General features: G+C 45.3%; 5 protein-coding genes across 5 annotated transcripts; 4 read left to right on the top strand and 1 right to left on the bottom strand.

Annotated features, from left to right (window-relative positions):
* Positions 1-502: 502 nt before the first annotated feature.
* EV420DRAFT_1281564 (uncharacterized protein) lies at positions 503-1,024 on the top strand (the record flags this gene model as incomplete). Its single annotated transcript, XM_060468265.1, has 1 exon — positions 503-1,024. A coding segment is annotated over one exon (522 nt), but the record flags the coding sequence as incomplete, so codon positions are not given.
* A 174-nt stretch (positions 1,025-1,198) lies between these two features.
* Positions 1,199-2,041, top strand: EV420DRAFT_1281563 (uncharacterized protein; the record flags this gene model as incomplete). Its single annotated transcript, XM_060468264.1, has 1 exon — positions 1,199-2,041. A coding segment is annotated over one exon (843 nt), but the record flags the coding sequence as incomplete, so codon positions are not given.
* Positions 2,042-2,254: 213 nt separating this feature from the next.
* EV420DRAFT_1237324 (uncharacterized protein) lies at positions 2,255-2,632 on the top strand (the record flags this gene model as incomplete). The annotated part of the gene is made up of 1 exon (XM_060466599.1): positions 2,255-2,632. A coding segment is annotated over one exon (378 nt), but the record flags the coding sequence as incomplete, so codon positions are not given.
* A 3,594-nt stretch (positions 2,633-6,226) lies between these two features.
* Positions 6,227-6,950, top strand: EV420DRAFT_1281565 (ribonucleoside-diphosphate reductase small chain; the record flags this gene model as incomplete). Its single annotated transcript, XM_060468266.1, has 2 exons — positions 6,227-6,656; positions 6,706-6,950. Coding segments are annotated over 2 exons (675 nt in total), but the record flags the coding sequence as incomplete, so codon positions are not given.
* Positions 6,951-8,759: 1,809 nt separating this feature from the next.
* EV420DRAFT_1652964 (uncharacterized protein) lies at positions 8,760-9,524 on the bottom strand (the record flags this gene model as incomplete). Its single annotated transcript, XM_060478698.1, has 1 exon — positions 8,760-9,524. One exon carries the CDS (start codon positions 9,522-9,524, stop codon positions 8,760-8,762), a length of 765 nt encoding a protein of 254 aa, XP_060322069.1.
* Between the last annotated feature and the right edge of the window lie 7,276 nt (positions 9,525-16,800).

The following is a 16,800-nucleotide window of genomic DNA, read 5'->3' as shown; positions in this document are numbered from 1 at the left end:
GATTTCTTTGCCTTCCGCTGCAGTTGGCGATATTTTGAACTGTTATGATTCGACGGTTGAACTCAAGAGTACATTTGCGCCCCTTACGGTGATGGAACGAGAGTTCAGGTCGTCTATCTGTAATATTGTGATTCCTCCCATTCGTGATCGTCACCGCAGGGTGGTGCATCAGACTGTCCGTCGATTGGCACGGGATTGTAGTGACAAGACGCTGGCTGAATTCTTTGAAGGTGTTTCTGCACAATGGCCACAGGTTGTGCCTCTGAAAACAAAACTAGACTGCGTGTATCGTTATATTCAGGGAACCAAATGGCCTAAGGTTTTTACTTGTGTGGTCTGTGCTAGGGAGCTTGATCATGGTAACGTTCTACGAATGAATCATTATAACGAATGTGATATCCCTGCGATAGTAAAAGCTTTGCGTTTTCAAATGCTTGTTGTATCTGAGTCAGATCGTAGGGATGAGAGGGATGTTATTAACCACCTTTTACTTTCTGGTTATATGCTCGACCCTCAAGGTTATACTGATGGAGTACTTCATGTCTGTACATTATGTGAGTTGTCTCTTTGTAGTAATCATCTTCCCATGTTTTCGTGGCACAATGGTCTATATCGAGGTCGTTTGCCGGATCGTTTTAGGGACTTGACTTGGATCGAAGAAATGGCTTGTGCAATCTATCGTTGTACATGTCATGTAACTCATTTGTACTATTCACCCAATAAAGATCAGCCGAGAATATTTAAAGGAAATATGTGCGCTCATGATTTAAATTATGTTTCTACAGCATCTGAGCTTCCTCGACCTCCTGCTGATATAAAGGGGATGCTGAGTATAGTCTTCGTGGGTCCCAATCAGTCCGTTAAATCATGTCTCAAAAAATTTAATTACATATGGAAGGATAAAGTATGGGATCTTCTTTGCTGGCTTGCAGATAACAATCCTATGTATGCGAAAATTCAGCTATCCAAGGAACAGCTTGCACTGTATGTGAACGATGAGATACCAGGATTGGAAGCGAGGGTTACCAACTTCGAAGTAGACAATCCGGAAGATATGTTTCAAGAGGAGACAGCAGGCTTCGAGCCACATTTCGCTTCTAATAATGAGATCTTGGAGGTTGAGTCTGATGTAGGAAACGAACCTTTGCTTGAGAGAATGGGTGTATCTGATGTCGAGTCCGTCAAAATTCAAGGTCGTATGTTTCAGTCGTCCGCGCTAAAAAATTTGATAAGACCGGCGAATAACAGACCGGATCTCATTGCGTTCAGCGGTGAGGATGCTGTTGGCGAATATAACAATCATTTGTTGATGATGGGAATGTTTCCTACATTGTTTCCCTATGGGCAAGGTGGTTTTGAAGATCCGGATCGACTTGTCCCTCTGAGCTTTCACGGCCAAGCGAATTTGTATTTGGATTTATCGAATTGTGAGTTTCGTCATCATAACTCGTTTCTATTTGTTGCTATGAATATGATACAACGTCGTCAAGCGCATTTGCATACTCATCTTGCTGTAAAATCGAGTAATTTTGCAACGACTGCCGTGGATATTGAGGGGGTTACTCCGCAGATCTTGCATTCTGTATCTCGTCATCTGGAAGAGGAGGAACGTGTTTCGGATTTGACTGCAGAGGAAAGGAAAGTCTTTACGCTATTATCTAAGGTCAGAACTATTTCCGCAAAGATCACCGGTTCGGAGGCGTCGAAATTAACGTATAGAAATGAAATCAAGGCTTATTGTGCTCACTTTAATATTCCCCATGTGTACTTTACCGCCAATCCTTCTCCGCAAAACAGTCCTATTTTTCAGGTGATGTGTGGAGACACTACTGTCAATTTGGATGAGCATTTCCCTCGAATGGTGGATTATGTATGGCGCTGTGTATGTCTGGCGGATGATCCGGTGGCGGCGCTGGATTTCTTTAACTTTTCTTGTAAGACGATGATGGAATATCTATTTGGATGGGATTTCGCTCGCAAGCGTTCGTCTGTCAAGGGGGGTATTTTAGGACACCTGAAGGCTTTCTATGGAACAAATGAATTGACAGATCGAGGCTCGTACCATGTACATTATCTGATCACTCTTCTCGGAGGTTTAAATCCTTCAGATATACACCGACGTCTAGAAGAGACAGAGGCATTCCAGGATCAATTCTTCGCGTTCTATGAAGACATCATTAAGCACGAGCTGCCAAATGATGTGTATTTTGATCGGAAAGGAAAACCCAAAACGGAACGTCCTCCACCTGTTCCAGATCCTGATACAGGTTCGTGTCTTGAGATAGAAGATTTTAAGCGGCGTTTCCAGGAAGAAGTGAAGTATTGCGGGGAGCTACTGCAGTGTCATAACCATGAACACGTTTGTTATAAATACGATCATGCTACGTGCCGTTTTCAGTTTCCTCACGAATACGCTGCTCACTCTTTCTATGATAAGGAGAGAAAATCAGTAACTTTGGCATGTCGAGACATCTTTGTTAACTACTTCAATGAGTTTATTCTCATGTTCTGTAGGCATAATCATGATATGCAATGTATCTTGTCGGGAAAATCGTGCAAGGCGGCAATGTTTTATATCACTGACTACATCACCAAAATGAGCGTCAAGACATATGAGATGTTATCCCTTATGGCGGACGCCGTTATGAAGGCCAATGTGAATGCAGGTGAAGGCGACCGTGTAGAGGCTCGGATTATCTTGCACAAGTGTCTTGCTCAGTATGCCAGTCAGCAGCAAGTGCATGCGCAACATGCGGCTAAGGTCATAAGAGGTCAACGTGAAGTATTTTGTTCGCACAGGACAGTTCCTATGATGTCTGGTCTTCTTATGGAGTTTATACAAAAGACGTGGCCTTACGAACGTGAGGATGACATTCCAGAAGTCGAGCCGTCCTATATGACTGTACAGGTCAATGACAAAGGTCATATGCTTCGACGCAATCAAGTTGAAGATTATATGAATCGCTGTGTAGCACTTAGAGAAATCTCTTTCTACGAATTTGTGCACTGTTTCAGCGTTGTAATCAAAGGGAACAAAGATGACGTGGAACTTATGGATTACACTGTAACTGATCGAATTGATAAGCTTCCTCGGTTTCCTTTCCGCCCTGGATATGCGTTGTTTGAAACACATGAGATAATGGAACATACCTCTACTACACAAGCCAGGTTCATGACGAAGACTGTTCCTCGAGTTATTGCACATAAGATTCCCCGTTTAGGTGATCCGTGTTATGAACGGTTCATGCTTGCGCACTTCAAACCTTTCGATATCGTGGTTCCGTTGATACCTCCTGGTCGCTCCATCCATAGTGAATTTGAATTGTTCCCTTTTTCCCCACAAGGTCGGAGATGCATGAGCAATTGGGAAGCCCTATATGAGTGCGAAGATGAGCGTGATTCCAAAAGGATGAAGAAAAGAAGATCGGTGATGAAGACTTCCCAATTACTAAATCATATTATGTCCGACAACTTGGAAGATTTGGTTGAACTGCCAGCTCAAGGGAAAGCTCAGCAGCAGGAAAGCAAGGCCCAGTTTGAAATCCTCCACCTCGCCGAAAGTAATTGGTTTCGACGAGTGCATGATACCCGACAAGCGGAAGTGACACCGTTTGCCGATCTAAGAATTACAAGTGTTTTGATGACTCGATGGTGGGCACAGATACATGCTCACGAAGAGATAGTATCCTCAGTGCGGTTGAATGCCGCCGATGGCTCGCAGCAAGTTAATGCAGATGACAGATCGTTGCCACAGGCAACGATCACAGACGTGTCAGAATATAGTTCCTCCATCGAAGCATCCCAATGCTCCGCAGGTGCGATTCACCCTACAACGGTTAATGTGGCTAACGTGGAAGATGTTGGTGTCCTGCTGTGCCGGGTTTGCAATAAATTTAAATTGAATATGGAGCAAGAGATTGTGTTTATGATCATGGCTAAGACGTTCATTTTATGAAAGACTTTTATCAATGTTGACATGGACATGCTGGAAGAGCCTTTCCCTCTCAGGATGTTTTTAACCGGTCCAGGGGGAACAGGAAAGACTCACGTTATTAAGGCTCTAATGGCAGTAATGCAAGCATTTGGATCGTCCCATGCAATTAGATTTCTTGCTCCCACTGGTTCGGCGGCAGCTTTGAATGATGGAATGACCATCCATAAGGCATTTGGAATTAGTATATGCGAAAAGTCCTCGAGACATTCCATGCAGTCCATTGATGGTAAGGAGCATTTTAAGACCACCTTATCCGATCTCAGTCATAGACGTCTCGAGACAAATTTTAAAGATGTCGATGTACTCGTTATTGATGAAGTTTCCCTTTTGCAACAGGAATTATTGCCTGATGTAGAGGCTGGCTGCAGATATGAAAAGAATATAAGGCAATGGTGGTTTGGAGGAATGATGGTGATATTCACTGATGATCTTTATCAGTTCCCTCCTGTGAAAGGTTGCGCTGTATATTCTCATATTAAAGAACGCACCCCTATAGACGCAAAAAATCTCAGTAAGCGACTGGGAAGACTGGACTGGAATTCGATAACGGACGTCGTTTATTTACATTGTCAGAAACGTATGGAGCAAGATCCTGAGTATGCGGCTGCTGTTCGACAGCTACGGCTGAGAAAGTGCATTCCAGAGGATGTTGCGTTGTTCAATGAACGAGTTATTAAAACATTCAATTACAGTTATTGACAGGTCATTGCAACACCATCAGTCACTGAAACAGTTGATTTAGCCTCCTTCTCCCCAGTTCCGCTGCCTGACAGTGTTGTATAATCGGAGACATAGATGTTATAGATTTTTAGTGATTTTTTGGGAATTTTAGCGCTACTGCTGACCCCGTGAAAAATCGAACAGTGATGCAAATTTGGCAGGGGTTTGCCATGTGGTCATTTACCAGTCAATGAAACACCGTAAATTAAGAATATCTCAATACTAGATGCTTTGATCCAGTTCATACTTTGTATTGACATCACTGAGTAATATTAAAAATTTTGTGGCTACTTTATTTGAGGAAAAAGACGATGTGTGGTGGATGAGACAAAAAATATTTTTCGGCGTTCCAATGACCGGTAAATAACTGTATCCCTGCGGAGTTGATATGAATGGTGTTGAAGCGGTGGCAGTTGTACGGACCAACTTATTACGCTATTCGATTAATTCGTACAAGGCAATTAGTAACTGTAAGCCAGAAGACGTAGTGACCTGTTGTGCGTTAGATAAAATAGGTGGGCGATTGGTTCCCGAGGCTAACCGTGGTGATTTACTTGATCGAGACGTTTCGAAAGTTATTAGCAACGGTGGCCTTCATGGTTGGTTAGCTTATTATATCGGGATGCCGGTGATCTTGTGCTCGTGCAATATTTCGACTGATCTGAAGATAACAAATGGGGCTCAAGGCTTTTTGCGATTTTTGCAAACTGATTTAGATGACTATGGTTTCACGTACGCAAGATATGCTGTTGTAGAATTTCCGGGCTCAGACGTTCATTTAGAAGGACTGCCTCCATGCTGTTTTCCGATTGCGCCCGTTTCATGGACGTTTCGTCATGAAATAAGGAATAGCGAAGGGGAACCTGTAAGCGTATCTGTGACCAGAGAACAGATGCCTTTCCAAGCGGGCTTTGCTTGTACAGGACAGGTCGCTCAAGGTCAGACCATGTCCAGTGTTCTTGCTTATATGAACGAAGGAGGATTTGCGGCATACGTCGCTGCTTCCAGGGCTACTTGTCGTGAAGGATTGTATGTCGCGCTGTGTAAAAAATTTGATGAGATTGATTTACTGGATATCAGGCATAGCGCTGATGGTATGAATGCTTTACGCGATCAAATAAGAGACTTGTTATCCGCTGCTGCGCCTGGTCTATTTCCTCGACATGGTCGTGAGATGATCGCTGTGACAGATATTATTGATCTCCTCGTTGATCATAATAGAACGCAGATACAGCCTACATACTGCTGTCGTAGATGGTGTTTTGGTTTGATAGCTGACGCAACATCATCCTTTAGTGGGATATGTAGTCCTCATTTATGGGTATCCAACGGTGGTCATTCTGAAGAAGCAAAATCGGCAACGACTCAAGATTGGCTGAATATGTGTCTAAGCAGAGATGGCATGCGTTGTACTCAGTCTGCTCGAGATGCGATTCACCGTGCGACCATTGATCATTCCAGTCAGTGTTCGGAGCCTTTGATGTGGGGTGTGGTTTTTCGTCGTCCGCCAACTACGAATTTCAGGCGATGATCGAGAACGTTCATTGGGAGGTTTACTCTTTGTTGGTTACGACCCTTATTCCTGATAATGAAGAACAATCCCGCATATTTCATGCTATCACTACCATTCCATGTGTGCGTTCAAAAGCAGAGTGGGCCATGCGCTGGATTACCTCCGATGCCCCCTTCGTATCTCGGATAGTTGCCTTCGCTGCCGTCGAAGGTATATTTTTTTCGGGAGCCTTCGTGGCAATTTTCTGGTTGAAAAAGAAAGGGTTAATGCCAGGGTTAACGTTCTCTAACGAGCTCATTGCTCGAGATGAAGGATTGCATACTGATTTTGCGTGCTATGTGTACTCCTGTCTTATAAAAAAACTCGATGAGACGACCATGACGCAAATTGTCATCGAAGCATCAGAACTTGAACAGCAATTTTGGAGTGGTACGTAACAGCAATTACACTCGTACCAGGTTGTTCACACATCTTATAGACACCTTGATCGACAGTATACTCGGACTTAGTGCAATGGCGATGATCCAGTACATCAAGTTTGTTACAGATCGACTGCTAGTCGCACTGAACGGTTCGAAAGTATACAACACCGTGAATCCGTTTGAATTCGTCGAGATGATTTCTTTGGAGGGAAAAACCAATTTTTTTGAGCACAGGGTATCCGAATATTCCAGAGCGTTTGTAAAATGTGACACGTCCACGGTTGCAGCGAAAAAATTGTGAGTGGATTAAATAATATTTGACCCCTCAACTGACTTGAGTGCAGTGAGACGGATGTAGATTTCTAGATAACTACGCCCTGATGTACATAAAGCGTCAATGAACATATATAAGGTGAAAAAGGAGATCTGAATAACTATGTTCTGCTGACCCCAAGTTCACCACGCACGCCTATCACTTCCAAAATATAGGTCTCTGCTTGATTACATTGGAACATGTGAGTACCTCCGTCCCTTCATGGACAATGCATGTTGCACGTTGCTCTCAGTCTTCTTGATTCTGTTTCGTATAGACATGGCGGAGAAGCCAGTCAAGCACAACACACGCATTCTTCTAGCTGCAAGTCTATTATCACTGTCGATGTTTCCGTCCTAGTAGACAGTGTAACCAGAGTCGTATGTACAATTCCCATCCTATGCATAACGAGCCGTGTTAACTTCTTTTGCATACGTAGAACGGCCTTACTTGGTACTTACTTGTATTTGCGCGGATTAAGTTATTAACCTTACCTGCTAATTCCCTTCTATATCGGTCCGAAGGATATCGACTTAATTGTACAGAGCAGCCCGACCCAATACTTATTCGTTCTTCGATCCTTACCTTGAAGAGAGGTAAATAGCCTGACTCCATACACAGCAATCTCACCGACATTGTGCTCCATTGCGTTGTTTGGTAAGTTATATCACAACTTGCGCATATTATCTGACTCGTCGTAGTTCCCTCTCGAGCAATGGTGACCCTTGCAATGGAGCAATGTTATACAATAACCAAGGCGCCGTGGGCGCGATCTACTACTCCGTCGACCCTCGCGATTCCATGTTCATTGGAATGGATCTCCTGGCAGCCTTCAATGTAAACGCCATTGCTGTTCCAGATAATTTTGTCAGATACTTGTATGTATTGCCGTATCAAAAGACCCGCTGATTCAACTAAATCTCATTCAAACCAGTAACGCTTAGGTTCAGTGCGAAAGTTCATGTATTATATCACACACAGTACAAAGCTATACCTTCAGATGTACATATAGGGCACACCATTACAAATCGTACTGAAATTCGTTCCACTGAGGACACTCTCAACCGTGAGAAAGAATCGGGGACCCGGTGCTCACTGCCGCTACCTTACATCCTTATCTTATCTTATCCTTATCTCCTGAAACCCCGGACTAACATATCTTATCTCCCAGAACTACAATAATTCTTTGGCTTACCTCCTACCCATTTATCCAGCTGCCATCACCCCAGTTCACAACTGCCACATCTCAAATGACTGACGCACTGCATGCACTATCATGCTTCTCTTAATGGCATCATGCTTCTTAGTGGTTGGACAGGAGTAGTGTCACAAATTCACCCCTATTTTTCACTTTAGTCATTTGCTTCATGTCATTCTTCCTTGATCGTCATCTGATTCTCATCATCACTTTTATCTGGCTCATTCGTAACCCATGCCAATACTTCCACATCACACAAATACTTCCATCACGGTATCTTTGTTCTGATCAATCAACAGTCACTTCCACATCACTTGATCCCTGGTTTGCGGTGGACGAGCTCAGACATTCTTACTCAGGTGGAGTTCTGGCCACAAGGGTATGACTCCTCCAGAACCTTCCTCATCTAGCTGGCCACTCACCATTGGGTATCACTTTTGCTGGCATATTGCTATTGGCCATGTCACACTCATTCTCTATCATGGAATCATAGTAGCACAGTTATTATTAATGTACTGAACTTGTATTTAAGTAGTAGCCTATGCTGTGGCTAAACCCCCCTCGTGAATGCCAGGATATGGTGCTTCCAGAGGAGCTGGTCAGGGTTCCTGGTACAGTGAGTCTGAGGTCGAGAATGACCAGGGCCTCCCTTGGGGAGGTTGGGGCAGTAACCCAAGGACCATCTGACTCGTCCTCCACATGTCTTTGAGCCTCTCTTCTTGCCTCATCTGTTCTAGCCTCTCTAGCCAGTCTCTGTCCCCAGGTAGGAAGGAAAGAGTCTCCTCCAGGTGAAGAACTGTCCCCACTTGAAGTTCCAGAGTCTCCCTCATCGTTCCCATCCCAGGATCCAGTATTGTCTGTCCAGTACCTCTCAGTAAAGATTGGGTTTCCAGGGTGGAGGTCTGCAAAGGAGGAAGGGCCTCTTCTACTGCTTTCCTCATCACTTCCACTTCCCACATACTGCTCATAGTTTGGTTAGAAGTAGTCTTCTGTGACATCTTCTCCTGTTGTTGAATTGATGAGGCATATCTCATTGCCTCTGTCTGAGATGATTCTTCTGGTAACCAGGTCGACATAGAATCCTTGAGTTCCTCACTGATAGAGGTGCTCTCCGGTTGTGTCGAATATGGTGGCCGATAGTTGTGAGGAAGAGATTGACAACTTGTCATTTGCAGGGATGCCAAGTCAGCTGAGGTCTTCTTCCCCCAGGGGAGTCCTACCTTCTGTGCCACCTTGGTCACCACTCTCTTCCATTTGGTTTGAAGGGATATGGTTGACCATTGAGGTGACATCTTCATCGAAGGGTAGGGTTCGAAGCCTGGAGCCTTCATGCTCAGACTGAGAGAGGTCTGGTCCAGGTCCATTTCTTATGCCAAAGACCCTCTAACACTGAATCACCAAATGCGAGTGACAGGATAGAGGCCATGCTTTGGTTCAGATTAGAGTTAGTGCTTAACATTTAGCTGAAGCTTGCCCTTACTACCCTTACCATCATCAATGGTAACTGTACCATTTCAAGGCAGTCACTTTTATACTTTTCAAAACTTCAGCCTGTTATATATAAAATGGCACCTATCGCACCTCAAGATCCTAAACATTCGTTGTGGTACAATGATGCCAAAGAGCACTGACTCCTGGAAGAGGGAGAGTAGATGGACTCAATGGCTCATCAACAGGAACATCCTGAACAGGAAGCACCATCAGGCTCAGGTCTGTCACACCAAGGCCAAGGAGGGAGCAAGGAGCACTTCAATACCCCCTACCCAACAGAGAAGACTACCCCAACACAGGTGACCCTCAGAGACCATACCAGGGTTTGACAATGGAGAGCAGCTCTATCAGAGAGGAACCAGCAGGTTCTACATTGATGTATTCAATTGAATCATTGGTGCAAGAACCAGAGGAAACTACTGGAGGACAGCAGATAGAACATGGGGATGAGAAACCACCTTCGAAGAGGGACATTGAGGAGATGAACCATCGGAGTCAGACTGGGTTACAGCCCCAACCTCAGGTCATCCACCCCTGATGGAACCTACAGAATTGCTGGACCTCCCTCATGGTGGGACAATGACTCCATCCATGAGTCAGATTTCATCTGGCCCTCTCCCCGACCCAAATCTGACGTTCTTCTCCCAAACTTCATTATCATTGCCAACCTCAGAAACTTCACTGAACCCCGTTTTGCCCACATCTCTGAAACATTCATTAATGACACAGTTGGCGATGGACCCAACTACATCACCTTCACCGAATATTCTGACAACAACAGTGAGGAGCTCCCAGACTACTACACCCATTCTGTATTCCCCTACAATGAAGACCATTGGGTCATCTTCCCAGGCGACACCCCCAGAGGAGACTGGCTCCTCAATTGGTTTGCTGGAAACCAACCCCTTCCAGACTCTATCATCCTCCTGAACCATGTCCCTGAGGAACTTGAATGCACTGAGCCCCATCCATATCCCTACTGTAACTGTGCCATCTGCTGACAACTCTGGTCCTTGGCCGATGACAAGTATGATAGGGCAAGAGATGCCCCAGAGCTCAAGCTGTTCCTCTGCCCGGAGGGAGAGTTCTTACCAGAGGAGTATGATGGAGGTTTCATCCCACCCTCAGGGTTATGGCTCTGGGTCTTTGGATGAGCTGATACTGTGGAGATCTGGGATAAGTACTACAGATACATCACAGGCATATGGGACTGGAACAAGACCTGGTATGCAGGACATATGATCTTCTCCTGATATCAGGTCATCGGCTTTCCACCTGACCATGACAACAGGTCTGACCCCTAGGTGCAAGCCAGGATGGTCATCAATTAGTGAGGAGGCTATCATGAGCCACCCGATCAAGAACCCTCTGATGACCCACCTGAGTTCATCCAGGGTTCAAGCACAGGAGCTTATGGACCAACAGATGTATAATCTAACATGGCAGCAAGTGTTGGAGTGGACAAGTCAGCATCTACGATATAGCATGACTTGGGTTGTGTTCAACCGGGGAAGAGCTTATCATGCTGCAACCTTAGGTTCAGATATGGAGGACAAAATCCTCCATACCAAAACCTGGTATCATGCTGCCATTGACTGGAACACAATACACCCTGATCAATCTGTAGCGCCTGGAAGACGCTATAGCGAGGAATCCTTTCCCAGCATAGGATCCCCAGAGATAGTGGGTCCAGAAAACCCAATCCATGACCCGGCATGGATACCATCCAACATGCTGTTGCAACTGCAGCGTATTTATGTGTGTAATTTTGCAATCTAAAGTGTTTTACACACATACTGAGATATAGTGAGTGAGCAGACTAAAACTATGCATTGACACTAATGCTACACGGTGCAATGATATAGAATATAACTTGTGGCATAAGAAGCAATGGGATTCTAAACAGGACTTAGTCATGGCACTGTACCTGACAGGCATGCATGATGAGAAGGCCAAACCCTATACCCAATGCCTTAGGCTCTAACTTACAAGCATGCTCATGGGAGCTAGATAAAATTTTGAAGATTGCAGTGACACTGAGAATACTTAGCACGCTCGCTAACTGTGACGCGTCATACCTGAAAATCCAGGGAAATCCTTAAGCGAGATGACAGCTATCACCAGCATGAACTTGGGCAATGGGCTTCGGCTGAAGTCCGCAAGCCCATGTCCCATTGTTCTGAGTCCCATTGTTAGAAGACTCACTTGTTGCCATGTCTACGAGAAGCCTCTGTGAATCCAAGAAAGAAGTCTTGAACAACATACGCCAGGACTGATAGTTCCGGGTGCCTAGACCTGTTGGTTGCTAGAGAACAAGCCTGCGGGTGTCGGGAGAGCACCTCTAGGCACGCGTTTAGCGAGCTCACTATAGAAATGAGACTAAAACTGGGAAGTCCGACTCGGATGCTCAGTAAGGCAGCGGTGGCAACATGCTATGCATGTAGGAGTCTGGGTACTGCACGACATTTGTAATTCTAATTCCCCTGTAGTATAAGTAGGCTGGTTACAGTAGGTAGAGGCCAAGTTTCGAGCCCCCGAGTTCCCGTGCACGCGTTGAAGGCAGTACTGTAACAAAGGATCAGTTTGTGACTTCGAGCTGTGCATAGAATTAGCAAGCTCACTCAGAGAAATACAAGATACCCTTGAGAAAAGACTTTTTGTGCACTTAGTTCTGAGAGGATAAGAATCAGTGAAGCTGTTCTGTTCCATTGAGTGTTGATAAGTCTGTTTGGAGTATGTTCTGAAGAGGAAAAGCGAGATCTGTTCTGTTCTGTTCTGTCTGTTCTGTTCTGTTTCTGTTCAGTCTGTTCTGCATCAGTTCTGTTTCGAGTTTCCATTTTCTGAATCTGTTTCTGAACACTTCTGAAGTGTTCTTGAGTCGAGATCATCTGTTGAAGTTAGTTGGAGAACCCCTACATACAGTTGTGTAGCGAGCAGGCTAAGTCAGTGCTTGCCTGTGGTGTTTCTTTAGTGAGCTCACTATTGTTTTGGTGTGTATTGCCTCTGTTGCTGTCGGGATCAGTGTCCCTTGTGTATTTTAACTCAAATCTGCCTTGAAGGTTGCGTCGCGCCAGCGAATGACCTTCCTGTAAAAGTTCCTAGACTTAGGGATTCATTAGAGAAAGCTTAGCTTTGCTAAGAGCGCTGAGAATAAGAGAAACTCTTCGAGATATTGAAGTATAGTCAGATCGCATTAGAAATAATCGCTCCCCCTAGAACTTATGAGGGTGTTTATAGTTTGTGTAGTTGTGTGAGTGTGTGTGTGGGTTTTTGAGGTTCGCCTTTTAGCCTGCTCACTATTCCACAGGTGCCCACAGCCAGCCTCTTCAATGCTGAGGATCCAAGCTGCACAAGGAGGAACCTTCCATACCCATAGCATAGGCAGGGACCCCTCTCAATCTGTACCAACAGGAAGTGGAGGTGGACCTGCACCAGCCACACCAGGAGGAGGTAGCAGTGGCCCAGGAGGACCTGGAGGCAGAGGCAGTGGAGGTGGACCCCCACCTATACCACCCTGACCCCCAGTACAGCCACCATCACCTCGCAGTAATCAAAATCTTTGATCACTGCCTCACTCTGCAAATCCCCCTTTGCCACTCAACCCACCAGACAGCTGGGCAATTGCCAATGGACAACCTAATCCCTGGTCAAATGTGAAGCCAGTATTGATCCAAGTCTCTGACAAGTTCTATGGGAAAGCCAGTGACTTGGATTGGTTCTTCACAGACTGCGAATACTACTTTGAGACCTTCTCTCAGTATTTCACACTTAATGAAACTCATGGGTACGGCCTGAACCAAGTAGTCTTTGCAGCCCAACTATTTGGTGGAAATGCAAAGGACTGGTGGATCCATCAGCAACGACACTATAAGGATCCACACAGTGAAAGACATCATGTACCTGCCTGGGCAACCTTCCAAGAAAATGTCCAAACACATTTCAAGGAAGTAGCAGAGGTCCAAATCAAACAGATGCTATGGAAAAAACTGCAGCAAGCGCAGTTCAAAACGGCTATCAAGTTCTTTGAAAAATTTAAACAGATGGCTGTGGAAGCCAAGCGCTTCCACAATGAAGAGGAAATGGAGGAAGTTGTCGCCCTCACAATATGGCCAAATATCAAGCAGATTATTATGGCTGGAGACAATATGCAGCCTACCACCTACTGGGAGTGGAGGTGCAGAGTCCTGCAGATGGACGAGAACTATCAAGTTCACATTGCACAAAGTGGGAGATATCCCAGTGGTACCACTGGCTTCAAGCCCAGAGCAGCAGGGGGCTCTTCGAGTGGCTCAAAGGGCAGAAGGGGTGCCACCAGATTCACCTACAGTGGTGAAGGTGAACCTATGGACATTGATCATATCAGAAGAGAAAAGCAATGCTTCCTTGCAGACACACCAGACACCAGGGGCAGGACAATAAGTGCCCACCTGACAAGTCGAAGTGGTTAAAATTCCTAAAGAAAAAACCATCAACTTTCGCAACCCATCTCAGAGCTGTCCTAGCAGAAATAGAGAAAGAAGACCTTGCTAGCTTGACAATGGTCGAGGAAATAAAAGAGACACCAGCATAAAACTTAGCAATTCTACTTCATCAGCTGGGGTTTATCATGGTGTGCCTTATGACATGAATATTCATGCTTATGTTGTATCTGTAGATACTTGTAACAATATACCATGTTCATCTCATACCATGAAGGAATTGCAAAACAAGAACTGTGTAGCAGGGGATTACCACCACCCATCAGGCAATGAACCCCAAGGGATGGGCACAAAAGGGTCAGACCTGACTAGCAGCTTGAGATCATACCAGTGTGAGACGGATCTTGATCAGTTGATCAAGGATCCAGAAGCAACTCTCGATCATTTGATCAAGAGTCCAGGTACGACTAGGAACAAAGTCCAGGACCAATGGGACTCTTCACACCTGCCATCTCCACCAAGCTTTCACTTAAAAGCAGGTGGGGGACCCTCGAGTCTGCCAACTAATGGAGTAGAAGAGATTTCCTCTGCCTTGCAAGAGACAATGAACTCTACCGGCCAAGTCCTCGTGCCAGTGGTACCAAATGGGCAAACCTCTGCAAATATCCCTTTGGGGCACATGTACCCTGCTAGGAATAATACCAGTTTGACAGGCAACCAAGGGTGGAACCTTAGGGGTGTGGAGTTGATGCTCAGCAACAACTCCTGCCATACAGGAGGTCAAGACAATGTCATCATAGTCAAACTCCCAGAAAAGCTGCATTTAGTGGCAGGGGTTCCAGACAATGGTGAACTGGCATCCCCCCTGTGCATCTGTCAAGCACCAACTCGGATATGCAAGGTCAGGCCTTAGTTCGTCACTCGCACTTCGGTGAAGTGAAACAAAGGTAGCGATGTGGATCATTGTTAAGTAGTCAGTAGTCGGGACTTAGATAGTCATGGAACCTGGAGTTTGAATAAAAGGTGGGAGTATATAATCTTAGCTGAAGCTGGGGTTTAGCCTACAGCTGAGGCTTACTTAAATACAAGTTTTGGTGCATTAATAATAACTATGCTACTATGGTTCCATGATAGAGAATCAGTGCAACATGGCCAATGGAAATATGCCAACGAACGGACTGCCCAATAGTGAGTGACCAGCGAGGCGAGCAAGGTTCTAGAATGATGGTGTCCTTGTGGTCAGGACTCCATCTGAGTAAAGATGTCTGAGCTTGTCCACCATGAACTAGGGATCAAGTGATGTAGAAGTGACTGTTGATGATCGGAATGATGATGTAGTGATGGAAGCAGTGTGTGATGCAGGAGTATCAGCAAGCGGGTTATGAATGAACTGGATAGGAGTGATGATAAGAATCGGATGACGATTGAGGAAGAATGACATGAAGCAAATGACTAAGGTGAAAAATAGGGGTGAATTCATGACAGCATCAAGGTTCCTCGACAACAGACTGCTTCAGTGACAGTGAGGTTGGAGAACCCAGGTAAGTCTAGGGACAAGGCCAAAGGCTGGCAGAGCCCAGCAGACCTGATGATGAACTGTTCTAAAGCCTTAGGGGAAAACCCAGCACTGCACATGAAACCAAGTAACAAGAAAACCCAGGGAATGGCCACCTCTATCACAGAGGATACCAGCTGAAAAAGCTCAATCACCCACAAGGATCAAGCAGGCCAAACAGGGGAGAGAGGCTCCCCTTCTCAGGTACATGTTTCATTAGAAGAAGTCGCTGATAAAAGCGATGATTCTAGTTATTTAAAGAGTTTATGGAACACTACAAAATCCAGTAAAGTCCCAACTAACCTGAGTGGGTGTCCACACCGAGGTGACAGGGAACTGACTAGTTGCATGGTCATAAGAGCAGGGCCCTTGTGGCCTATGGATTGCAATGATGAGGAGAAGACCCTGATGCCACCAGCATCGGAGGAGTACCCTCAGGACTCCCAATGGCTGAAGCCCTTTGGAGCCACCTGGACTCAGTGAGCTATGTGACTTGCCAAGACTCCAGGAGAGAAGATGTCACTTCTCAGACAGTGGGTCCACCCTCGATGACAAAAGGAGGCAGACGAGCTACTGGTTAACGACTTAGAAACCCAGGATGGGGAATCCTATCTGGACAAATACAGCAAGCTGGAACATATGGACCAGCTTACTAAACCTCCCCAGTATGTCCAAGAAGCAAAGGGACAGAATGTCACAATCACCCTACAACTGGAAACTTTTGATACTATAGCCCATCATTCGGTTAGGGCCCTGATCAATAGTAGCTGTACAGGAAGTGCTATTGACCAGCAATGGACATGTGATCATAGTATTACCACACATAAAGCAGCTCACCCCACTCTGGTCTATAATGCAGATGGTACTCGCAACAAGGGTGGTGACATCACCAAGTTCAAACACTATAGGGACTTCATCGACATCTTTGCTAAAGAAAACTTCGATGAACTCCTGCCTCACAAATCTTGGGACCATGCCGTTGAGCTGATCCCTAATGCCAATGCCAGTTTGGATTGCAAGGTATATCTCTTGAATCCAAAGAAACAAGAGGAATTAGACAAATTCCTTGATGAGAACTTGGCAACTGGCTGAATTCAACCTTTTAAATCCCCAATGGCATCCCCCTTCTTCTTCATCAAAAAGAAGGATGGAAAGCTGTGGCCAGTACAAGACTAC

This window comes from Desarmillaria tabescens, assembly GCF_030435595.1.
Source record: "Desarmillaria tabescens strain CCBAS 213 chromosome Unknown EV420scaffold_141, whole genome shotgun sequence".
Taxonomy (NCBI): Eukaryota; Fungi; Basidiomycota; class Agaricomycetes; order Agaricales; family Physalacriaceae; genus Desarmillaria; species Desarmillaria tabescens.
Note: the sequence above shows the minus strand (reverse complement) of the source record. Positions and strands in the feature narration are given on the sequence as shown.